Raw genomic sequence first — 27589 nt, 5'->3', positions numbered from 1 at the left:
TGAAACCGACATCGGTTTATAACAATGAGAGATATGTTCGCCGATAATGTTTTTACTATTCTTAAATGATATTGAGTTGCATTGAAAAGCTGATATAGATGCGGGCATTAAAATTGATCAATTATTCATCAATGTCTTATTATTCACCGAAGACGCAGTAATAATTTCAGAACCCGCAGAAGGATTACAATATTTCCTAAACGATTTCCTCAAACGAACTGAAATACAACTGTCAATATCAACACGATTAAAAATGTTGTCTTTCATAAAGGCAGATTAGAAAGGATATAATTGGGTGTAACAATGATGCTACTCGTGAAAGTTAAACATTTTTTAAAAATGTTTAACGGAAAATCGTACAATTGTATTTTGAGCAATATTATAAGTGGACAATTAAAGAACCCTTATTCCAAGTCATTGGCATCAAACCTTCGGAAACTTTTGCAAGAATCATATTTTAGCAATATTATAAGTAGACAATTAAAGAACACTTATTCCAAGTCATTGGCATCAAACTTTCGAAAACTTTTGCAAGAATCAGGTATTAATTACGTTTGGTTATATCCCGAATCTGTTAATTTTTACCACTTTATTGTAATGATTCGCAATTGACTACAAGATTGTTGTTTTTTCAAGATGTCGCACTGATGTATATGACACTATCATCACTATTTCTTTACAAGAAATGGAAACCCATTATAGAAATATCCATTTACTTAGAACAAATAGAACATTCGAAATATATTTGTTTTTAAAAACATGCATTAAAAGTTGTTGTTGTTTTTTACGGATGTGTATTGTGTATTTATTATGTGTATTTATTATTACTTAATTGTTTTTTTACGAAGATCTGTATATGAGTTAGTCGCAAATAAGTGTTCTGTTCTGTAAGGATATCTACAAATAGTGGCAAATGCCATCGATGAACAATGGAATAGTAACTCAAGATAGCTACGTATGTCAAACGTAATTGCAAATAGTGGGACACATGTCATTGCAAGTACTTGTATAAGGAAACACTAGCTCTTGATAGGCGCAATATGTAGAAAATGCCATCGTTTTTATGAAGAAACACTAGCTCTTTTTAGCGGCAATCCGTGTGGCGTCGGATGTATAAAGTCACATTGATTCCATATAGCTGCGATTTAATAAACCAAATTCACCACATATATTACAACACTTACTCAAATAGCTGCAATCTGCGTGGCAAATGCGATAATATGTAAAAGTGAACACTAACTGTAGATAGCTACATTTCTTGTGGTAAATTGCATATTTAAGAGTACAGTAAAGCTTAATACATCTTACATCTACGTGGCGAATGCTATTGCATGTATGAAAAAACACTATCTCTACATAGCTGCAATCTTTGGTGCAATTGTCATCGCAAGTCTAGGGAAAAACTGACCATACGTAGCCGCAACCCGTGTGGCAAATACTATATCATGTATAAGAGCACACTAATGATAAATATCTAAAATATATATGGCAAAAGCCACCGCATAAAAAACGACAAATATTGTGTAAAACGACAATTCATATCGACTTTGTAAATCTGCAATAAAACCAGATACCTTGGTATTTATGGTCCATTTTTATAGAAAATCACGTGGTAGTTATAACTTGCCATATTGTAAGCGGAAAAAGTGTGATTAATATAATAATGTATATGGGTTTTTCTACAATTTTCAGAGCGACACATGCCGTATAAGGGCAAAACGAGAGGAAAATCAAAGAAACACAAACTGAAACCTTTAGCCTCTCACAGCACATCGAAACAATTAAGAAACCTTTAACACGTTTTACACAGCATCGATGTCCTTTGCATTACAACGATTAAAGCAAGCAATGATCTTGCTTATTTGTTTTATTTGATAGACAAGCGAACTTGAGCTCTCGCTTCCCACTGAATCCAAAAACTGCAAATGTAAACGGATGGCTTATCTTGTGTCATACTCAAATGATTTGTTGGAATTTCCATTTGTAGGATCGACTTTAATCATCATCATCATCATCATCATCATCATCATCATCATCATCATCATCATCATCATCATCATCATCATCATCATCATCATCATCAGCAGCAGCAGCAGCAGCAGCAGCAGTAGCAGCAGCAGCAGCAGCAGCAGCCCAGCAGCAGCAGCATCAGCATCATCATCAGCATCATCATCATCATCATCAGCAGCAGCATCATCATCAGCAGCAGCAGCAGCAGCATCATCATCATCATCATCATCATCATCATCATCATCATCATCATCATCATCATCATCATCATCATCATCATCATCATCATCATCAGCAGCATCATCATCATCATCATCATCATCATCATTCCCTTGACCGGTCTGGCCGTTTGGGGGACGACGATACAGAAATCCTCCCCAAGTTAGGTCTGAGAATATTTCATTTAGGAATTTTTGTCCACTCATTCACGTTGTCCGTTGAGCTTTTCTTCTGACGGTTTCGACGATGACCTCCCTCAAACATGCCCTGAAGCAGAGTCCTGCACTAACAGTCTAGCTTGGTGACTTGTCCAAACGAAGCCAGCTTTCGTCGTGGGACGGTCGCCAGTAGAGGCAACTGTGACCAACAAGTGTTGCATTCACATTCTGAAGTCCTCGTTGGTCTTGTGCTACATGAAGGAGATGCGGAGCAGACTTCAGAGACACTTGTGTTAAAACGCCAGTATCCTGCGTTCTGCGTCCGCGTGAAGCGTCCAGGTCTCGCAGCCGTACAGTAGGATTGATACAACGAAAGACACGCGGTGGGGCAGCTGATGGAGCTGCCTGGCAACAACCTGCTCAGTCTGGCCATCTCCGCGGTTACCATGGCAACTCGTACATGTACCTCGGCGGTTCTGGTACCATCCTTCGACTGGGTTGCTCACAATTACGTGAAGCAGGTCAATTCTTCCAGCCTCTCGCAGTTTATGGGGATGTCTGAATTGGTCTTTGTGGTGTTTGGCACCATGTTCTACGACTCCCTAAGCTGAAAGAAGGCTCATTCTCTTCCATAGAGTCTTTTGGTGAGATCTTTTAATTCAATGCATGTGCAACCCATGAGGTCATTGTTATCAGCGAATCTCAAGTTTGAGATGGGTCCCACTGATGTCCTGAATAAGACCCTTTCTAACCATTAAGAAGTAATTCGCTGCTGGCATTGCCGTAGAGTTTTTGGACGACTTACACCAGCTCTTTGTCAATTTCGATAATCTCATAACATGCGACAGTCGATGAAGTTGTGAAAGAGGACACGTTGGTGTTGTAGGTGTTTCTTAATGATGACTCTGCAGTTTAATATATGTTCCACTTTTATCCGCCCAGCTCTGGCTCCAGCCTGCAATTCAGCCAGCAGTTTCTCGGCCTTCATTTTTATTCGATTGATGATGATGCTGTGATAATTCTCGCACAACTTCAGGTTGCCATTTCAGGGTTTTCAATTATCAATTTATCCCCCGAGCACTTATTGCACTTTTTGTATTGTTTTTTATAGTTTCAATTTCAGGTAAAAGCGATTCGAACTATTATAAACCAGACCGTCCGTATAACTGCATGGAGGTACCAAATTAACAGACATTGGCTCATTCTTAAATGCAATCAAATGCGGCTGGGTTAAAAGATACCTAGATTATACCAATACAAGTAAATGGAAATTATTCTACCAGAAAATCTTTAAAAAATATGGTGACTCCTTACTTTTTGAATGTAACATCAGCAATAATATTTTACATAAAATTGCAAACGAAAACATATTTCTATCTAGTGTTCTATCGGCATGGAGTAATGTTACTCATAATCTAGAAACCCAAACCAACAGTAAAACTATTCTATGGAACAATAAAGACATAACATCAAACAATAAGACGCTTTTCTATAAACATTGGTTTGAACGAAACATTAAATATGTCGACCAATTGTTCGATTACAGAATTAAGGACTTCTATTGTTTTGATAATATATGTTACATATACGGAATACATTCAAGCAATTTCCTAATGTATTACACATTAATCCAAAGCATACCCATACATTTTAAATCTATAACCAATACAAATAACACACCATTTACTCAAACATCATTCGTAGAAAACATACTTGCAAAACAAAACGAACAAAATATTCTACACACTTAACGGTAAACCTGATAAAATTAAACGAACTCAGTTAATTCAATTAGTAGGAAATGGAGGTATCAAATAAACGTATATTGACTCATTCTTGAATGCAATCAAATGCGGCTGGGTTAAACGATACATAGATAATACCAATACGAGTAAATGGAAATTGGTGTATTACAAATTAATCAAAAGCACACCCATACATTTTAAATCTATAACCAATACAAATAACACATCATATACTCAATCATCATTCATAGAAAACATACTTGAAAAACAAAACGAACAAAATATTGTACACACTTCAAATCAAAAACCCTGAAAACTCCAGAAGTCAAAATAAATGGCAATGCCTTATTCGAGAACAAGAATTAAATTGGAAACAAATATTTATCATGCCATATAAAACAACTATAGATAGCACACTGAGAATTTTCAATATAAATATGTCCATAGAATCATAGCTTCAAATACATAAAATCTTCTTTTTAAGTGCAACCTACCTAACACAAATTTATGTGATATATGCAGAGAAAATGTTGAAACAATAGAACACCTTTTCTGGGAGTGTAAACATATTCAAACTGTAAAGAACAAATTGACAACATTTTTAGAGAAACAATAATTAAGAATAAAACTGTCTCTCTTAAATATCAGTTTCGGTGTAAACACTTTAAAAATACCAGAAATTAATAACACAGTGAACTACATTATTATATTATTGAAATATTTTATATTCAGCATGAAATACAAAAAACAAACACCTACTTGGAACTATTTTATAAATTATTTAAAACTAAAGATCCAAATTGAAAAAGAAAAAGCCATCAACAACGATACACTTCATATGTTTGAAAAAAATGGAAACACATTTAACTTTCATAATCTAGTCCAGGTGTTTATCTACCCCACTTTATGCAACTCATCTATAGTTTTAATTATTATATATTTATATAAAAAACATATATCACTAACAAACAAAGCAAAAAACCCACAAACCAACAACCTAAAAAAAACACAAGGTAAAAAAATATGTAAATATTTGCATATATTGTATAATATGTTTAACATTATCATTGTTGCATGTTATAATTTTGTTCTTGCTTATGCACATGTTTACATTATATGCGTTATATTGAATAAAAAAAAATAAAAATAAATAAAAGAAATCTATTTGCGCATTTCTAAATGGGATTTTCGTGGTATAAGAAATTGAGTAATAAAGACATCCAGGCTCAGAAAAATCTTGATTATGATATTATTTACGCATTAATTAAATATTTTAAGCTTTAAGTACTCCTTGACTAAAAACAAAAATATCAGTAAAACTATTGGATGCCCTCCGTTGAGCGCAGTGTCAATGTATGGGTAGGTTGAAAGCATGTGCACAAGGAATTGTGCCAACAACGCTTCGAAGTTCAACATATCAGAAAAATACAATTATCTGAAACTGGAAAGGAATGATGTGATAATATGTGAATTTTTATCTAAAGTTGCATACACATTTATACGTGTTCTTATTTGGATCATTTTGTGTCAGAGATCTCATTCGGAAACAATATTTTATTCAAATGTCAATAACGCCTCGAAAATCACTGATGAGGAATTAGATGACCAAATGCGCATGTCAATCCACTAAGAATACTGCTTATACATGGTCACAAATTCGGTTATTGAGTTTCTGAAAATCTCATGCGGAAACGTGAAACTTTACTAGGAATCGATAAAGGATAAATGAAAGAGTGAAAGACATCTGAAAAATCATGTTCACAGTACGAAATCGCAATGTGCGCAGATCTACTTTATTTGGAATGACCGTATTAAGTTTAATCAAATTTAGATCATAACTGTGCAAGATCTTGTAGAAACAATTTATTATCTCACGTGATTGCCCCATATGTCCTCGCAAATACACTTTTATCAAATTCAGAAATAAGTTCTTGTGATATGATGTTTTTTCGCAAGATTCATTAGAAATTTGCATATTTTAAATCAAAGGCCAATTAACACCGTGAACAAAATATTGGAAGGGAAAACCTGCAACTTTACGGATGTCCATCAAATGGGGGTGCTTCATTTTAATTTCGTCACGTGCAGGCCTTATTATAAATATTGTCTGATATCAAATATGGAAACAAGTCATTGTTTGAAAGCCCAAAAACAATCTTAATCCACAAAACGGAATAACTTGATAGTTTTCCCCACGCTTTTCGGAGAAAAAGTGGGGATATTGTGATTATCTCGGTCTTCCGTCCGTCCGTCCTGGCCATCTGCCCCAGCTACACTATTAGCACTAGAACCTTGAAACTTTCATTGTAGCTATGAGCATATGTGCGACTGTGACAGCGACGGAAATTTGATCTGACCCCTGGGTCAAAAGTTATGGGGGTTAGGGTGTGGCCGGGTCAGAGATTTTCCTGCGACCGCGATTCGAAAATAGCTCATAACTACTGTGTCCCTTCAGATATTGCTTTCATATTTGGTATGCATGTGTATCCAGACAACACCTATCCATGCGCACACAATTTTATAACACTATGACCTTGACCTTTAACTTGGGGTCAGTTTTCAAGTTTCGAAATCTGCGACCGCGATTCAAAAAAGGCTCATAACTACAGTGTCCCTTCAGATATTGCTTTCAAATTTGTTATGCATGTGTATCCGGACAACACCTTTTCATGCGCATACAATTTCGTACCCCTGTGACCTTGACCTTGAACTTGGGGCCAGTTTTCAGGTTTCAAAATCTACGACCGCGATTCGAAAAAGGCTCATAACTACTGTGTCCCTTCAGATATTGCTTTCATATTTGGTATGCATGTGTATCTGGACAACACCTGTCCATGCGCATGAAATGTTTGACCCCTGTGACCTTGACCTTGGATTTGGGGCAAGTTTTCAGGTTTTGAAATCTTCGACTGTGATTCGAAAAAGGCTCATAACTACTGTGTTCCTTCAAATATTGCTTTCATATATGGTATACGTGTGAATCTAGACAACACCTTTCCATGCACATAACATTTTTGACCCGTGTGACCTTGACCTTGAACTTGGGGTCAGTTTTCAGGTTTCAAAATCTGCGAGCGCGTTTCAAAAAAGGCTCATAATTACTGTGCCCCTTCAGATATTGCTTTCATATTTGGTATGCATGTGTATCTGGACAACACCTATCCATGTGCATACAATTTTTTTACCCCTGTGACCTTGACCTTGAACTTGGGGCCAGTTTTCAGGTTTCGAAATCTGCGACCGCGATTCGAAAAAGGCTCATAACTACTGTGTTCCTTCAGATATTGCTTTCATATTTGGTATGCATGTGTATCTGGACAACACCTCTCCATGGGCATAAATTTGTTGACCCCTGTTACCTTGACTTTGAACTTGAGGTCAGCGTTCAGGTTTCGAAATCTGCGACCGCGATTCGAAAAAGGCTCATACTTGCTGTGTCCCTTCAGATATTGCTTTAATATGTGTATATGTGTATCTGAACGAAGCCTTTCCATGCGCATGAAATTGTTGACCACCGTGACCTTGACCTTAAACTTAGGGTCCGCGTTTAGATTTTGAAATATATAATGTTGTTATCTCCTTCGTCTGTCCGTCCGTCCTGGCCACTATCTCCTCCTACAATATTAGCACTAGAACCTTGAAACTAACACACATGGTAGCTATTAGCATACCGTATGTGCCACAGTGCACTATTTGGAATTCTGATCTGACCCTTGGATCAAAAGTTATGGGGGTTGGGGCGGGGCCAGGTCAGAGATTTTCACTTATTTTTTTAGGTTATTTTACATTAACTTCTTCATTTCTACACCCATTTACTTCAAATTGATACTGAACATCTCTTATGACATTACGGTCAATCTCAACTATGCATAGCCCCATTACCAACCATGGGGCGCTCCTGGGTCAAACATGCCGCTTGGAGATACGCATCGGCCTCTGCCGCGCCATTTCTAGTTTGCTCATGTCAACACTAATAGGAAATTGCATAAAAAGTTTCACCTAATGTGGATAATTCGTACCTGAGTTCTGGCACTTGAACGAACAATAAATTAGAACAGTACATATTAAGAATCAAATGGCAATAACTCCCAATCATTTGTAACGGTATGACCTAAAATCGACGCCCATGTCCGTCCTATAGGACTGCTGCATACTCAATATTCTAAAATTAGGAAAAGTTCGTGAGGCCTCGCGCGGAAAAAAAAGTGCGACAGCCGATTGGACGGACTTCAAGCAAAACGAAAAAGATTATTGGGGAACACCGATTCAGAACCTTGCAAATGCAATAAATTCCGTCCAAATTATATATTGATGGGTCGAAGGCTTCAACTGTTTGCTTTCATATGCCAACACATATCTGGGGCTCTGTAATATACAAGTCCTTCGATTTGTCCGGAAAGGGAAGCCTGGGAATTAATCACCGAAAAGTGTCAAGTTTTATTTATTAAATAACGCTTACAAATAATAGCTACATACAACCACAACATTCATAAGACTTTTTTTATACATAAATCATTTTAAATACAGATGCGACTTGCATTTTATGGCTTCCATCTTTAGAGCGTTTGGTGATAATTCACAAGACAGAAACCGCAAATTGCTGTTTTCAATGAAAATTACGCTACAACGAATACGAAATAACACATTTCGCTTAGGTTGAGGTTGCCTTTCTAAAGCCGACGCAAAAAACTAAGCAGAATAAACACAATTACATGTTGAAATCACCTTATATGCGAATTCACCAAACAAGGCAAAATGTTTACGTAATTGGTCCTACAATATATATATATATATATATATATATATATATATATATATATATATATATATATATATATATATATATATATATATATATATATATACATTTAACAAATCAATGGACCAACATGGTAACTGGAACTACCACATAAATTCTGTTAGCAATACGATGGCATTTAAAAAGTATTTATCAAAGAAGGATAAGACTTTTTTCAATTCCTACTTATTTCGCAACTAAGTGTATAAATAGTAATTAAAGTGATATCTTCTGTTCTCCGTGAAAAAAAACCTATGACGTTGAGAATATTTGTAATCTTACAATTATTTGTGTAAATATGGATATATATGTCACAGTACACAAGTCCTGGCTTGGTTAATAACATTCAAACATTGAACAGGAATAATATGCCATCAAACGAACGTTCATGAAATCGACTTTTATCTGATTATAAATAAACAATTTCATAAAAAGAGGACATTTATTGCCCTTGATTGCGCTCACCTGAGTTCGTTGAAACCAATTGTTGAAGACTTGTGTGCTACCTCTAGAGTCGTAACAATCTTTTGTGTACCTTAGATATCCTAGTTGACCTTGGTCACTTGACTCAGATGAAAACTTGGACTACATATGTTACAGATAAGTTATGAATCTTGCCCCTAAAATGGTAAGATTTCTTTACAGATGTGCCCGGGTGACCTATTGTTTAGACGCACTTGAGTCTGATTAAAACTTTGCCTAGATACTGTCACAATATACTTTCTGATCAAGTTGTCTCCTGATTCATCATGATTGAGTCCCAAATATGGCCTTTATAATGGTTAAAAGTCTTTTTTAAATACATGTGTGTATTTAATATGGTGACCTAAATTTTTAGACACGTTACCCAGATTTGAACAGGTTCTGAAAATTGACGAGACTAACCTTCTAACACCCTTTATAAATACTGAGTCATTAAAGAGGTCTCTAGAGGGGTAACAAGGTTTTTAAAAGACTTGGTGAACTTGTTTTTGTATGCACGTAACCCAGATTAAACTTGGCCTAGATAATGTCGAAATACATTTTCTGACTATGTGTCATCAAGATTGAGTCATACATGTGGGGTTTTAAGTGGTTATAAGCTGTTTCTAAGATTTAATCTGGTTACCCAGTTTTTAGACGCACGTAATTCAGATTCAAACTTTGCCTTTATATTGCAATGGCAAGCATTCCGACTAAGACTCATCAAGATTGAGTCATATGTGGTCTCTAGAGTGGTAATATGTTTTTTAGATATGGTGTGACCTACTTTCTTAACGCACGTGATCCAGATTCAAACTCGATCTCGATTTGTTAAGACACTTAATCTGTCCACGTTTCATCGAAATTGAGTTATTCATATTGCCTCTAGAGTCGTAACAACGTTTATCTAAGATTTGATATGGTAGCCTAGCTAATGGAAACACGTAAACTAGATGAGAACCTGGCAACAACATTGTTCATATAAACATTCTTACTAGGAGCTATCCTGATTAAGTCATTAATGTGGGCACTGGAATGGTAAGACATATTTTTTTCCTAAGATTTCATTCGGTATTCTAGTTTAAGATCGCAAGAGCGTCAGATTTTAACTCGGTTTAGATACTTGAACGTACTTGACCTAGTTTCAAACTCTGTCTAAATATTGTCTAGATAAAAATTCTAACTAAGTTACATTAAAACTGGGTCACAGGTGTGGCCTTTAAAATTGTAACAAGAAATGTTATACGAATTTACCAGTAGGCCTTGATTTTAGACGAATATGGCTCTGATTCGAACATTGCATGGATACTGCCAAGTTACATGGAACATCAGGATTCAGTACAGAAAGGAAGTGAGAACTGCATTTTTTCAATGTGGGCTGTTTTTTATTTTCAGAGACATTTTACCCGAGATTGGTAAGGAGCTTAACGTTGACGACCAACAAAGCACACCACACGACGACGGGCGCCGGTTATCAGGTGATCACAATAGTTTACTTTGAGCACTACATGCTCAGGTGAGCAAACCATTCATTAACAGAACTATACCCTTTACTTCCTGTTTGAATTTCAACACATTCAACTTTACATTTGTATTTCAATAAGGAAATTGTAGTAGTAACATTTGTGTGTTTTATGTAGGTATTAATTTTTTTAAATGTACATATACGTGTGTGTAAATGCTTGGTAGAATTGTCAATAATCACTTTACTAATAAAACGCGTATTTTACGAAATCGTGGAGACTAGAACATGCATTTGTATCATTGACGAACCATCTTTCGAATCTCTTAATTTTGTACACGTCTAATATAGTGACGATTAAGATTGAAAATAGTGAAACATATTAAAAGGAACTCTTTTTGATAAATAGCTTGTTTCAAACATGGCTAGAAACATTAATTGTTATGTTAATCCTCTTTTAATAACATATTTTTGCAAGTTTTCAGCACCACCATATCTTGTAAAACTTTCAATGCCGCCCAAACAGCGAGTACCTGCTTTCGAACCCTTCAGTGTACACCATTAAAAAAAAATTCGCCCAATGATTTGACCATGGTCTCGTGACTTATTACAGCAGCCGATTTGTGTACATTAAAAAGCAAAGTTAAGTACGAAAATAAGACCATGTTTGTATAATTTTTTAATGAAAATCATTACATATGTAAAACGCATTAAGGAATACTATGATTTTTACGTGTTTTATGATTAATCTACTTTGCCGCTACGTGCGAGTCGGCGTAAACAAATTACTTATACACAAAAAAACGGTGAAGAAGTGCGTGTGCGCGCATGCGTATGAAATGTAAACTCGTGAATGGTTCGAAAAGAGGTGAGGTTCGAAGAAGATACATATTCTTTTATATTTATTTTTATTTCTTATATTATTGACAAAAATTATTACATCTCTTATATAAATATAAGAGATGCTTTATACATGTGTAAGGTTTTTCAATTAAATCACTTATTTACACCGACGTAACATTTTTGTCAAATCACATGGTAAAAATGTCTTTATAAAGATTCAGCTCGTTAACTACCATTCAATAAATCTGAAGAAACAATCTGACGTCTACGGGTGTCCTAGAACATCGAGAAAGATCCTAGAGAAGTCACAGGCATAATTTATCTTCCATTAACACGCGTGCTGCTTCAAGGATTGCATAAAACGTTACAATTGTACTAGAAAAAAAATTGAAATAAAATGCTGGCGATGATTTTGTGTCTTGAGACGGGTGATCGAAGAGGTGTTGTGTGTGGATGGGGGGGGGGGGGGGGAATACATTCAATGACTTCATGACTTACACTCCCATTCTGTTGCTGCCACCCTCAACGTTGTGGAACCTGTCAAAACACGGATATAAGTCAAACGGATGGATGCGCTTTGTTAAGATTACATTTTGCAATTGCAATTAAAAATCAATAGAACAACAGAGGAGCAGAATTGTATAATTAAAATTATTTATAAGAACCTATTTTGAAACTAAAACATGTCGTTGCAGCAAACTAGAAAATAAAATAAAAATGCCGTGCAAACATAATCAATCAAAACTGCAATGTTGTATTTTCGTAAAACTAACCGAAACTTATCGAATTGCATAAAGTAGTTAAATATATATAAACACAATCAAATAAAACCCCTCTAAGGCAATTTTTAAATAAGAATGGTCTAGTAGTATGCACTATGTTGATTTCTGATCGATATCTGTTTAAAAGAACCACGCGATGTATTTCTTACTTTCTTTCTTACCTTTCTTACTATGTGACAAAAATAATTTAAACATAACGTTCTTGTATCATGCACACTATGCTTTGTAATGAAACATTTGTACGCGTTTCCAGATTGATGTTGCCCTCAAAATATCCCGACAAGAAAGTCGAGCATTGTACACTATACAGTTACTTAAGAAATCGTTAAGTCCCCTAACTCTGGAACAAACTATTGAACTGGAACGCCAAGTAAGTTTTTTTTACAAAATCGCAATGAAGCTTGCAAGAGATTGGTTCAAGTTAACCGTTGCTGGCTTTTAAACCGGACGAAAAATTTATATGTAATTTAATATAATAATACATAATTTAATATGGTATGTTACCAGAGAAATTATTCACGTAGCATTCCAGCCTGTCTACGTATAAAGGGAATCATATAAAGGTGAATATGCCTAAATGTTAGATCAACAGGGTCATTTTCTGGCTCTAACTGGAACAAACTTTATTAGACTTGATTCGCAAATTGTTTGTGCATCAGAAGTTAAATTGTCACAGTGTGGCATACTTCAGTATCAGTATTCTGGTTGTATACTCATGTTGTCTGTTTTCTGTTCGCACTTTTAGAAATTTATATATGCAATATTCCACGTACCATCCAGAGCAACGGCACCATCTCTGAGATTTTATTTTTATTTGTTTTAATTTCCCCTGCTCAAATAATTAATTAGTAAATATATAAGTGAATAAGCTTTACGTTACCGCTTTAACAACTATTGGATTAATAAAATATTTCACATGTTGGGCTCCTTTTTTAAAGATTGTCGCAATAAGGGACCTGTAAAGAAATAAAACTGACTGATAACGTGGCGCAAACTACTTTCCTTGATAAAAACAGTAATTACTCATAATGGGGAAAAGTACCGTTTGTATCGTTTTGCGTTTCTCGGACGCAAACTTCCATCTTTAGGTTTACGTGTAAATCAGCGCGTAGGGGGCGCATCCAATTTGCTAATAATGACATTTTAACCAGACCGTCTCCTCGCGTGTTTCACTCGATATCGAATACAACATGATCAATTTGCATCATTTTAGTAGCCGTCATGTAAACATTACGCGATGATTCATGCAATACTATGTCAAACTAAAGATCATTAAGACCTCTCATCCGTTGAAAATAACCTTATGTTGTTGGTATGGAAGGTAACATAATTTTCTTAGTGTGCTTATTTATGATTGACTGCAGATTACTCAGCTAGCATATCAAGACAAAGTCATCACTAGTAAATACTAAAGGATCACTGCACAATTCTTTTAAATACAGCAGAAAACAAATAACATCCCTAATCGTTAAAAAGGCATGGTTAGGCAACATCTGTAGTCAGTAAATTGTATTATGTTATATTTTTTAGGATTTAAAAAACTATTTTTTTGCAAGATAATTTTCAAAAAAGCAATATGAAAAATCCGCAACGGGTTTAATCATCATTATCATTGAAGTAAACATACACTTAAAACAAATAACGGGTAACGTCCAATGACGGAACTAAGAAATATCGTGTTGATGCTGTTGAAAAGGGTCATGAAACAATGTTAGCAATGGAAGAAGATATGAACATTTAATATATTTGGCGCAAATAGGTTTCGGATATACAACTACATTTATTCATTAATTGCGCAACTCATTGAACCCTGATTAAAATAATGCTAATTAATACTTGGTTTATGGTTTTTATAAAAGCTGACCTGACATGAAATCTTTTAAATCGCAAAAGCTAGGTAAAGCAAGAACAACCCCATGTAAAGGAACTCTAGATACACATTATTATGAACTGTTCCGAGTGATGAATTTGGTGTTAAAAGTGAACACATCACGCCAAATTTTGTATGCAAAAAAGACAATATGTAAAAGCGAATAATGTGGATATCTTTGCCCTGCCACTACACATTGTTGTTTTTTAAAGTAATCGTTTTGTGAAATTAAATCTTGGATTGAACATAACAAAATACAACATTGCCGTGCTAACATCAATTACTTATCTGAAAGATCTTTTATGCACAAACGACGATATCCCTCATCAGCAATGTCTTACCCTTAGATAGCACCATCTGCAATCTTTGATAAACGGGATGACGCATGCGCATCAAAAGAACATAATGCAGCAGCTGTTGAATCCACCCAGTTGCAGAGTTCTAATGCTGTTGATTTAATTCTTGATTTACTTAATGAATCTTCTTTACCAAAGAAACAATCGTTTAAGCAATTACGCCAAAACCTACGCGAGTTGTGTCTCAATTTAAGGAAACAGACAATGACATATGTGAATATGAATGTATTATAACTTACATAAACAATTAGCTGGTGACAGGGAGAAAGTGTGACAAACATCCATATTGAACACATTTGAAATTTTGCTAAAATGGATGAGCTTCTTAGGCGAGACACTGAATTTCTATGTTCACATTGTGAATATATACGTTCACTGAATTACGAGTGAATTCAGCGATCTTATACATGGTATATTTCAAACGTATAAATTAGTTACCAAAAATTATATCTGTTAACGTTTAAACAACTTTAAATTGATGTATAGCAAATTTGAGATATATTAGTTAAACATTTTGAGCAACAACATTTTTTCATCAATATTCCATTTTATTCTATAACAATACAATATAGTACATATCATATATCCTACACTATTTGTTTAATTACTGTTTACCTGATGCAATCAAAACACTGGTCTTTGATTTCTAACAACAATAGCATAAACAGATTAAATTAACAAAATCTGACCTTGCGTAGTTATATTAAAAGTTTGTGTTTGTGATCTTTCCCGTTTACGCCACTCGAAATATTCCTAAAGAATTTCTCGAAAAAGCAGGGTAACAAGACAAAACGAGAGCGCCGATGGCGTTTAAAGACTATTTGCAAGATACAGGGAAGTTTCTTCTGAAGTTAATGTTTGGGGAACAGTTGACTGAACGAAAATAAAAAAGCTATTAAAAAGAAGGTTTGTTTTAAAATTAGTACAAATAAATGAAACAAGATGTTAAGATAAAATTGCAAAGCATTCTATATCAATCGGAAAATCAGAAACACGTATCAATGGAGCTTGGTATTTTTCGAGAAAGCAAACGCCCGGATATAAATGTTATTTCTTATTCGCTAGACGTGTATTATGCTCCTGTTTTAATTTGGAGAAAAATATTTCCGTACAAATCGATTCCATGCTCCTTTGAGACATGTGTACTGTGTAGTAATTCACTTTATAGTTACATAATTATTATTTACGACACTGAACGACTTTATATAATCGGAAGCTAAGGTCAAAGTTATATCTTTGTTTTTTTTATTTTGTTTGTTTCTTCTCATTATTCTGTTACGATCGCTTGATTTTCATTGAAGCAGAAAGAAAACACATACAACCTACAGACAATCTTTGTCGGTGAAACTTTCTTAGACAAAATGTTCACTAATAATTTATATTTTATGTAACAAAAATACTATAAATCTATGATATTTTCTTAGTTTATGTCTTAGAAATGTGAAAGTTTCTTAGAATTTTTCTAAGATTTGCCAGATTTCACTTTAAAAAATTAGAAACCTCTAGACCTGTCTTAAACGGTTGTCGACTCTTTCGGCACCAGGCTTTTACGGCAAATTTCCCGTCAAACAATCACAGGTAGGTTACAATTTAACTTGGTGAATCATTTTACAGGATTCAACAGCAACAACTATAACGTTACATACATATTTCTCGTAAGCATTCCCTCGCGATTTAAATGTGGTTACAAAATTCATCAAATAATTGTTTGAACGTTATTATCATCCTACAATTTTACAATGTCGAAAACTTCACTTCCCTGTTATACACAATACGACACTGAAGGTTGACGAATCCAGTATGGCATGGATTCACTTTCAGTCAAAACATATAAAATGGCGAACGTACCGGTTGTTTTGACATTTTGGGTAACAAACAATGACCTTAGACGACGTAAATAGTAACCGAACGATTGAAACGCACATCTTCTCTTGTGGTTTGAAGTTAAGTACTCTTTTTTCCCAAAACTGTACAGAAATAGATATTTTTAACAATTCTTTAATTGGAAAAAGTATTATCACGTGTCAATTTGCTACCATTTTCACTTTAATACTGACGTTCTTAAAAAAACTTGATATTATCCGGCTTTGTTTCCATTTTTAGTGATATGCATACTAACGTTGTTTATATTATTTGTTGCACTCTTAATATTTAATTTGTCACATTTCAATGTATGGTGATTTCATTATACTTATTGCAAATGAAATCAATTTTGGTATCAAATGTAATAATCTTATAGCAGTCATACCTGACCCAACAAATGATATCCCACCTGATGAAACATGTTGCTACTGATAGCATCACATCTATAGGGTGTTCGGGATTTATTTTGCCCAAATTGTTACGCTTATGTAAAGAGACATATATAATTTCTAAAGGATGCTTGTATTATTATGTATGTATTTTTCTTACAATGAAGATTATATTAATATAAACGGGTTTTGTTATTGACTTTTATGTATGAATGAAAGGCTGGGGATGTTTCAAAATCTTTCTTTAAGATTGTTAGACAATACCAGCTGGATATGAACAGGATGGATCAATTTAATCAGCAGTACGGTGAATGATACAGAGATTTCGTAGCTAAACATACTTTAATTAAGGTACCAAAAACAAATAAGATTTATTATTTTATAATTTAAATAAAGACATCAGAGTGAATATACGTATACACATTATAGTTAAAAACACATGAACATTATTTACAAACATCTCAATGTACATCATTTCTTTGATTTTCAATGTGTATAGCAATTAACTGTAAACAAATATATTATAAACTTAGTAACCAATTGTTTTCAATACAATATAATAGTTAAACTGTAAAAGCATCAACCTTTCAACAATAAAGAAATAAAGTTTATTGTGCTGTGTAGTGTTAAGTAAAATATACAACTGAAAATCAAGCCAAAGTCCATATATGTTTTAAGAAAGGTGACACTTAATAGAGCCCATTAATAACTGAATGAGATTGAAAGTATAATCACTTTTTACGTATTTATGCATAAAAAATAGTTTTCGGTATACAACATGTTTTAAAATGTCTTCAAAACAAATGCTTTATAAAAAGTAATTTTTTTACTATGTACATTTTCAAATAAATTAAAAGCTAATATTTAACATGATTAAATGAATATTTATGGTTGCTGTAGCTGTTCACATAATAATTTGATTTCAAGAATGATCTTAAGGTGTTCGTAAGACATCCCCTCGAGATTAGCATGACTGTGACAGCCGCAGTGGCATCTTACAAAGAATGCTCATGCTTTGGAACCGGTTCCATAATATGGATTTAAACCAGTAATTAAACATTGCTAAGTTGCACAACACTTGAAAATCTTATATCTCATTCAAATATTAGCATATAGTAACGATCTTACCGATGGATAGTATGTTTTAAGTTATCCGTTAAATATATACGCAACTTGATTTAAGAATAAACGTAAAACATCCATTCTGTAAGAAATTACAACAACCCAAAATCTAGCTTTATGAGTGTTATTAATGGAAACCCCGTACATAGTAAGTTGCAGGTTATACCGGAACGTTGTGAAACATATCCGGCGCACATGACATATGGCTTCAACATGTGTCAACCTTTCAAATAAAGGTACCGAAATCGACACTATACCAACCCCTCTACCCCGCGCGATATAATTGCAGAAGTGTCAAATTTCAAAAATACAATATGTTCCAGTTTAAGTTGGTATAATACAGTGTTGATACACGTCGTGACAGATTCATGGCTGTGGCACATCATCTTCAAAATATGCTCATTGTGATTGTTATTTTTATGGGGATTTTAAGTTTATACAATTTTTACCGATAGTTCGGGGAAAAAAACGGGATAATTTTTTTTAAGTCCGTCCAATTTTATACGGCTGTAATGCTTCGTTGTACGTTTGCATTTACTATATAAAATAAGCACAGTCTCATATTTTTCTTCAAAATGTGTGTGCATACTATACTGATGCAAATTCCATTTAAGATTTCCTTGATAAACATTATTTTACAGTACCTTAAATCTGTGAACGTTTTATTAGCTTTCATTTTATTTGATAATATATTTCATCATTTTAAATATTAAGACACTAATTTTAGTCCATACTATAATGTATTAGACCCAACATTCAATAACGATAACTTTAAAACGTTGAACAAAACGACAAACGGTATTGAAAACGCATTTTTCCGACATTTTCAGAGTTAAACATTGTTTTTGAAACGATACACAAGGAAACGAACAAGTCCCATAAAACAAGCTAGGTTCGATTTTTTACTTTTATCATTGCTTGCCTTTTATTACCAGCATGCCTCGATGTAAATATTCTACCGAGCTTCCAATCCGATCACTCAATTGTGTTAATGTCTTTAAAAAAATTCTAACTTTATTCAAAGTTCTATGGCAAAGGTCAATTGAAGCAAAATTAAAGTCACTGTGATATCGAATTCATAAACACTATAAAAATAAAATTACTGACATAAATCAACAATATTTGGTGCCCGTTTATAATGTCGATAACGTTTCTGAAATAAAGACATACAATTCACGATTGACGATCAACTTTGTAGCGATACTTTTCTTATGGAGATAAGGGACAAAGCTATTTTTTTTCTGATATGTCGATGATTATTTTTTTATTCAATATAAGACATACAATGTATACATGTATATAATCATAAAGCAAAATAATACCATGTAGCAGCAATAATTTTCAGACATGTGATACAAGATATGCTTATATATATATATATATTTTGACCATGTGGTTTCCTTTAGATTAAAAAAAGAGTTATTATGTATTTTTTCTTTGGATGTTTTAAAAAAGAAGAAAAAGAAAAACAACAGAATAATTATGAATAAGGATGAGTTGCATAAAGTGGGTAGAAAGCATACTGGACTTGTTTATGAAGTTTAATGTGTTTCCATTTTTGTTCAAATATATAAAGTGTATCATTGTTTAGGGCTATTTCTTTTTCAATTTGAATAATTTTAAATAATTGTGGAAGCAGTTCATTGTTGGTATTTGTTTTCTGTATTTCATGCTGAATATAAAATATTTCATTAATATAATTATGTAATTCACAGCGTTATTAACCTCTTGTATTTTGAAGGTATTTACCCCTAAACTGATGTCTTAGAGAGATAGTATAACATTTAATTGTTGTTTCTCTAGAAATATTGGCAATTGATTTCATAGAGATTGAATATGTTTACACTCCCAGAAAAGGTGATATATTGTTTCAATATGTTCACTACACATATCACATAGATCTGTTTTGGATAGGTTGCACTTAAAAAGATATTTATTTGTAGCTATGATTCTCTGGATGTATTTATATTGGAAATTTCTCAGTGTGCTATCAGTAGTTGATTTATATTGCATGACAATATTTGTTTCCAATCAAATTATTTTTCTCTAAGAAGGTTGTGCCATTTAATTTGAGCTTTAGAGATTTCGGTAGGTTTTTTAATTTGAAGTGTGTAAAATGTTTTGTTCGTTTTGTTTTGTTTTGCAAGTATATTTTCTACGAATGTTTTTGAGTACATGGTGTGTTATTTGTATTGGTAGCAGCATTAATATGTATGGGTATACTTTTGATCAATGTAAAGTACATCAGAAAAATTACTTGTAGGTATTCCGAATATGTAGCATAAGTTATCAAAAGAATAGAAATCGTTTATTCTGTAGTCGTACAATTGCTCTACATTATGTTATGTTTCGTTGAAACCAATGTTTATATATAAAAACGTTTTATTGTTAGTTGTTTTGTCTTTATTGTTCCATAGAATGATTTTACTGTTTATTTTGGTTTCAAAATTGTGAGTAACTCTACACCATGCCGACAGAACATTCGATAGAAATATGTTTTTAGTTAAAATTTCATCTTAGATATTCTTATCGATATTACATTCAAAAAGTTAGGAGTCACCATATGTTTTAAGAATTTTCTGGTTGAATAATTGCCATTTACCGTATTGGTATTATCTAAATATCTTTTTACCAAACTGCATTTGATTGCATTCAGGAATGAATCTATATCCGTGAGTCTGATACCTCCATATTCTACTGCTTGAATTAGTTGAGTTCGCTTAATTTTATCAGGTTTAACTTAAATATTTAATATTTAACTTAACTTAAATTAAATATTTCTGATTGTATAACTGCCAAATGTCATTTGGAGGGTTTGGAAGAACTTCCGATAAGTGTAAGTTTACGATGCTGCCATGATTTTAAACAATTTTTAAATTTTTGTAATTTAGGCAATATGTTTTTAGAACAGTTTCATTTTCATTGTTTGTAAAGGTTATTCCTAACGTTGTTGCTTCATCTGATGTCCAGTTAAATTTCATTTCTTTTTTAAGATAAATATGAGTTTGTTTAAATTTACCTACTCGTAGCACAGTGCATTTACTTTTGTTTAGTTTAAGACCTGATTCCATTCCAAAAAGGGTTAGCGATTCTATAAGATTATTGAAAGAGTCACTACTGTCATTTAAGAAATAAGTTGCATCGTCAGCAAATAAGGACTGTAAATAATTTTACTGTTAATATCGGTATAAAATAGTTGGACCCATTTAATACAACTTTCACCGAAATTTATATTTTCTAAGCAGGAGGACATAAACGAATGGTCTAGTGAATCGAAAGCCTTCTCCAAGTCTGCGAAGAAAATGAGGCCAGAATTGTTTGGTTGGTTGAAATAATTTATGCATTCTTATATCAGACGTACGTTTTCACCAATGTAACGTCCTTTAATGAAACCAGATTGAGATCTTGAAATGATTGATGGTAATATTGTTGTTTGATATACTTTTAGTTGCAATTTTATAATCATTGTTCAGTAAACTAATCGGGCGCCAGTTTGATAAGGATTCTAAGTTTTTTTTCCAGGTTTTGGAATGAGTGATATTATACCTTGTTTTTGTAGCATAGTAAAGTTTTCGTTATTAAATGAATAGTTAAGTGAATTAATTAAATGTTTTTTAATATCATTCCAGAGTATTTTATAAAATTCGATTGTGATGCCATCAGATCCTGGACTTTTGTTATTTTGCATTTCTTTTAGTGCTAATCCACATTCATGTTCATTAAGTAATCCGTCGCACAGTAGTTTTTTCCTCTTGATTTAAAGCATGGTGTGTATTTTTAAAAAGGGTGTTATTTTCAACATGTTTTTGTTTATAGAGGGTTTCGAAAAATAAACGTTGTTCTTCTAGTATTTGAGTTCTGTTTGTTATATCTTCGCCATTGACTACTAATTTGTGTACAGTTTTTTGTTCACTTCTACGTGTTTCGATGGTTGCGAAGTATTTTTTTTCCATAGTGTTCAACATGCTATGCACGTGCTCGTAGTATTATTCCATTGAGATGTGCATGATTAATTCCTTCTAATACTTGTTTTTTTAATGTTATTTCATCTTCAATTGCTCTTGTATCGTTTGTTTTTGTTTCATGTAATTGTTTTTAAAGTGTTTCGATAGGTTTGATAGTTTCAGTTTCAAGTTTGTGTGTTTCTTTTTGTTTAAATGATGTGTATCTAATTGTTGTATTACGTATATTTATTACGTATATTTCCTTTTATTACTTCCCATAAGGTGTTTGGGTTTGCAACTTTATTATTTTGAACTGCATTGGATATTTCTTGTTTTATTTGCGTTTGATATTGTGTATCTAATAGGATGCTGTTATTAATTTTAAAGTATCCTGGGCCTCTTTCAGGTTGTATTTTGTGTAGTTTAAGTTCAACTAGAGAGTGGTCTGTCATACATCCTGGTTTTATGTTACATGTGTACAAAGCTATATCTTTCAGGTCATATATATATATATAAGAAAAATCGATTAACAATCGCGAACAACACCCTTAAATTTGATACCGAAAAACTGAAGAAAAAAAATCTCACCGATAAAAATGTTCAAAATATGTATAACTTAAATGCAGGACTTAAAAACATATATGATGAAAAAAGTAAAAGGATTCGTTATTCGGTCCAGAGCTGAATGGGTTCAAAATGGTGAAACACTTCGATACTATTGTGTTACCTTGAAAATTACAATAAAACGACAAAAACTATAACCAACTTAATTAATGAAAATGGACTTGTATTAGATAATCTGATATTTTGAAAAAAAAACTGCCCTATTCTTTAAAAACTATCCAAGTCTCAAAATGTTAACTTACCTGCTAATGTTCTAAATAGTTATGTTAATTACATAGAAATACCCATACTTTCAAGTATACAATCGAATTGTTTAGAAGGACCAATCCCATTAAACGAGATTTTTAATGTTAAAAAAACCCAACATGTCTTACAATAAAAGCCCAGGTTCATCCGGTTTTATGATAGTCTTCTTGAAAGATTTTCATAGAGAATGAGGCTTGTCCGTCCGTCAGTCTGTAAGTATTTTATACAACCTTTTAAGGCTATATATAATCAAAGCGCTGAAGTAACTGAAGTTGTTCGCTTTTGCATAATCTTAGACGCAACTCAGTTTTCAAAATTATTTTAGAGCTTTTTATATATCGCAAGTTTGAAATGAACACAACCAATTCAAATTTATAAAGAGTGTGTCTTAAAGCACAGGTCGAGATGTGTGCACTGTTTATCCTCATATTTATGTTATAGAGATCCTCATATTTATGTTATAGAGATAACTTAGACAAAATAACAACAATATGTCTCTTTTTTCGCAATTGGTTGCTGCACTGGAAACCATCTTTAGAATTTTAGTTGCCTTGCTAAAGCATAACACGCCTAGAATCATGTACATGTTGTGTTATGTATATCTAATACTTTATATATTTTCTTTAGATTATTGAGAAATAATTTTGCCGACATGACAGACTTTAAATGCATCATGTCTTGTTGTGAGCCGGAATTGAATCATTTCCTAGGCCTAATTGATCCACAGTCGCCAATTGTAATCTATGTTTAATTGGATTGAGTTGTTCAAGCTTTGATAAAGCTAGTTGCCCTGCTTTTTAGCCCAACTGTAACCAACTTTGAAATTAAGTTTCATGGCCTTAAATCTATTGGCCCCAGGCTAACAGGCAACCACTAAACCTGTAGGTTATTCATGATGTAAGATCTGACAGTGTATTGAACTCATTCTGAAGACATTAAATGGACCTTTTCACGTTTTGGTAAATTGACAACATTAAACGATGAATTAATTTGGAGAGTTCTGTTGTTGTCGTTATATGTTTTCATACTACTTTGAAGTTATTATCACTTTTATCCTTTTTTTTTCAAATAATTAATAAAATAAATAATTTAAGCGTCATTTTGGGTAAACAGGGCTTAATGCATATGCATTAATTGTCATCCTGGTACCTAGAGACTCTCTTTAAACGCAAACCACCATGAAATCAGAAAGTGTCGTCCTTGATTAGCTTGTGCGCATTGCACAGGACACTCAGTGTGCACAGGCTAATCTTATTTGACATGCATTAAGCCCCGTTTTCCCTGAAAGCAGCCAATATGTACAGATTTCAATGATAAACTGGCCAATGTCGTTGCACAAGCTGTTAAACACTAGACTGGTCAATGTCGTCGCACAAGCAGTTAAACACTATTGATTACATACACATCGCTGTCTGCAGTGTACCCGTGGTGAAGTATAAACAGACAGATCTGGTGGTTATCGTTCCTAGCGTAGTTAAGAGCAGACTGAATTGCAAAACTTGCTCTTAAAATTAGTTGTCCGCTAACGCGAACAACTGAAAAACTATATGAGATATCAACATGAAACTTCAAAGGTGTATATATATCAATGAGGAGAAGAGCTATGCACAGGAACCATAACCACTTACACGAGTAAGTTTTGAAACCAATAACTTTTTTTTTTAATGTACGCAGTAGCAATTTAATTCCTGTACAAGAACATTGCCTTTTTTCTATAGCCACGTGTTAATATTTGCTGCTTTCTTTAAGTTCCTTCGTACAAATCTACATGATACACCATTCACTATACATGTATGCCATGTAAAACACATGTTTTAATAAGAGCGCGAAGTCGATGCTGTCGTCTGTTAAGTTCCACGAATGAAAAGCGTGCCTGATGCAACAGACCAGGTACTTTAACTAAATATGCACGTGCACCTCAGTCCATGTAGTATTTTATGATGAAAAATTTAAATTGGAATAAATGCACACAATGAGAAAGTATTGACCCATTGAAACTATTACGCCGATTTATGACTTATATATTGCAGTAGGTGGTACGTTCGTAAACAATATTTGTGACCGGGGGAAGACGATGAGTTACACGTTAATGTCAGTACATAAAAATGAATAAATATGAAATGGAAATACATTTAATGAAGCATTTAATTTCAGGCGTAAACTATTAAATATTGTTTAATGTGGTTTGATTGAGAATTTAATTAAATGCTCGTTGATGCCAATACATATATAAGTATAATTGTGTTGTGGTTCATTCTTTGTTAGACTTTTCTTAGATATACGTTGAAAATCGTTTTTTCATCTTTGTAATCATAAGTCAAGTTGTTGTGAATCGTGTATAAGAGGAGAGCTTGTAAATCAATGGAATGTTCCTCCTTGATGTTTGTTTGCAAAATCTCATCACTGTTAACATTAAAAGTAAATTTCATTAGTGTTTGAATTTTTCGTGACCGTGCGATTAGCCTACATTAAAAAGTCGAACTTCATTTCCATTGACTGCTAGTTATATTAAAAACATTCAAAGAGCGAACAACTGCAGTGCCTTCAGTGCTTTGAATTATTTCCTAAAAAACGCGGTTGCAGACAGGGAGATCAGCTCAGTTACTACATTTTCATTATGTGCGCTGAAATATTATCTATTAAACTAAGGTCATATCCTAAAATTAAGATAATCAAAATTAAAGACACATAATATAAATTGTCACAATTTGCCGACGACACTTATATACTGCTGGTTGGCTCTGCAGAATCTTTAAATGAAACCTTAGATGTATTATCACACTTCACACACCACTCAGGGTGAAAAGGTAATTTCGACAAAGCGAAAGTAGTCTGGATAGGTAAAGGTAAGTTTTGACCCGAAAACATTAGTTTTCATGTTAGGATTAACGTTTCATTTTGACCTTATTATTATTAACGTTGACAAATTTAAAGCCTTATTAAAAACTGGTCCAGTCGCATTTAACCCCGATTGGCAGAATTCAAAATATTAAAAACTATGCATAACCTGTGTTAAATGATATGTTTGTTTCCTTTCCAAATCCACCATTTATCTTGATAGCAGAGATCGATGAACTATTTTTAGATCTTGTGTGGAATGCTACACCTCTTATTAAAAAAACTATTTTACTTAAAGAATATTCAGAAGGCTGTTTAAAGATAATTAATCTGTTTTCTTTTATCAGTGCTTTAAAGTGCTCATGGACCGAAGAATTGCCACTTGGAATTTTTTTACACAGCTGAAAACATTCAGGAAAAACACATTCAAATCATTTGTTGAACTCTTTAGAAAAGGACCATTTTAAAATTATTTTTTGCTTTAAAATACACTATTCTACACCACATATATAACACTTTTTATCAAAGTTGTATTTTTAAAATCATGATTTGAAAATGGCGTTCATTTTGTCGGTTGCTTGATGCTCAACGCTGAACTTTTAACATTGTACAGTAATGACGATTTGTGCTCAGTATTTAACTTCAAGTCGAACTACTTACTTTCCTTAAGAATTATTAATGCAGTTTACAGGTACTTGAGGCTCAAAAGCTATAATGACACTTTCTTTACGAAGCCTTTAATTTCTAATAGCCTACTGTCTATCTTAGTCAACTCAAAGGTTACAAAATATATGTATAAAATAATTACCAAAAATGAGTCTCCGCCAGTGTGCATTATTGGTCGAATATTTGTATGATTTTTTTTTAAGAATGGCGAAACATTTTCGAAATGCCTTTCCTTATTATTACACGGGATACGAATATACAGTGATTTCAATATAGGATTATTCATAAAATCATAGGTACAAACTCCTTGTTATTTAAAATTTGATATGCCTTTTCAGCCAACTGCGCTTTTTGTCACTCTGGATTTAAAACTATGAAATATTTATTTTTGGATTGGAAGCACGTCAACAATTTAGTAGTAGAATTTTTTACGAACAACACCCCCCCCCCCTCCCTCCCCCTTTATACTCGGACATGTAAATACAATTTGACATTTTAACCTTGTAATTTTGATAAAAATATATTTTTATGTATATTTATAATTGTAAAATGAACCAAACAAGACCCGATCTTAAAGTAGAAAAATCGTTCATGTCCTTACGTTTCAATGAACTAAACGAAATTAACTTTATAAATAATATGCGTCAAAGTAATGAATGAGAACTATGTTTACATCTTTTTCAGTAGTTGTGATAAGAGAAGTTATGTTATTCTCTTTGAAAATAGTGTTTGTATTGCGATATTAAAGCAGCTCTCTTTATTAAAATGCATACATTCGACAACAATATTCATATATTATTCGTAAACTATATACTGTTTTGAGTGGGATGCCCTCAACCCACTCACATCCATTCACGAGGAAAATAAAATATATGTTGAACGGTAAAAGGGCAGGCGAAGTGAACTATGAATTCGTTACTTTCTCTTAATTCAAATAAAGACTGACATGTTGCTCGTTCACTAGCGCTCAGGACTCTTATGCCGTGCGGAAAGTGTTCTTGTCAACCATAGCGCAAACGATCTTTTACGAGCATCTTGATTAAAAAGCACCATGCTCGATTTAATCAGCATCTCGCTCATCCAGATAGCACGATTATGGCAAGCGGTTCGACGCATAATCCCAAGAAACTCGGTTTCTTATGGGAACCTAGGTTCTCAGAATGAGAACCTAGGTTCTCATGAGAACTATGGT

The 27589-nt window shown here is 33.4% G+C and overlaps 1 protein-coding gene across 1 annotated transcript in view; it reads right to left on the bottom strand.

The window, feature by feature from the left end:
* Nucleotides 1-27589, bottom strand: part of LOC127862913 (uncharacterized) — an 81131-nt gene that overhangs the window by 50951 nt on the left and 2591 nt on the right. Inside the window, exon 3 of the mRNA XM_052402187.1 lies at nucleotides 12196-12234. Coding sequence (XP_052258147.1) covers nucleotides 12196-12234 — 39 coding nt within the window. The remainder of the gene's footprint in view (nucleotides 1-12195; nucleotides 12235-27589) is intronic.

Source organism: Dreissena polymorpha, chromosome 16 (assembly GCF_020536995.1).
Source record: "Dreissena polymorpha isolate Duluth1 chromosome 16, UMN_Dpol_1.0, whole genome shotgun sequence".
Classification (NCBI taxonomy): Eukaryota; Metazoa; Mollusca; class Bivalvia; order Myida; family Dreissenidae; genus Dreissena; species Dreissena polymorpha.
The sequence above is the reverse complement of the archived record's forward strand: the minus strand, read 5'-3'. Positions and strand labels throughout refer to the sequence as shown.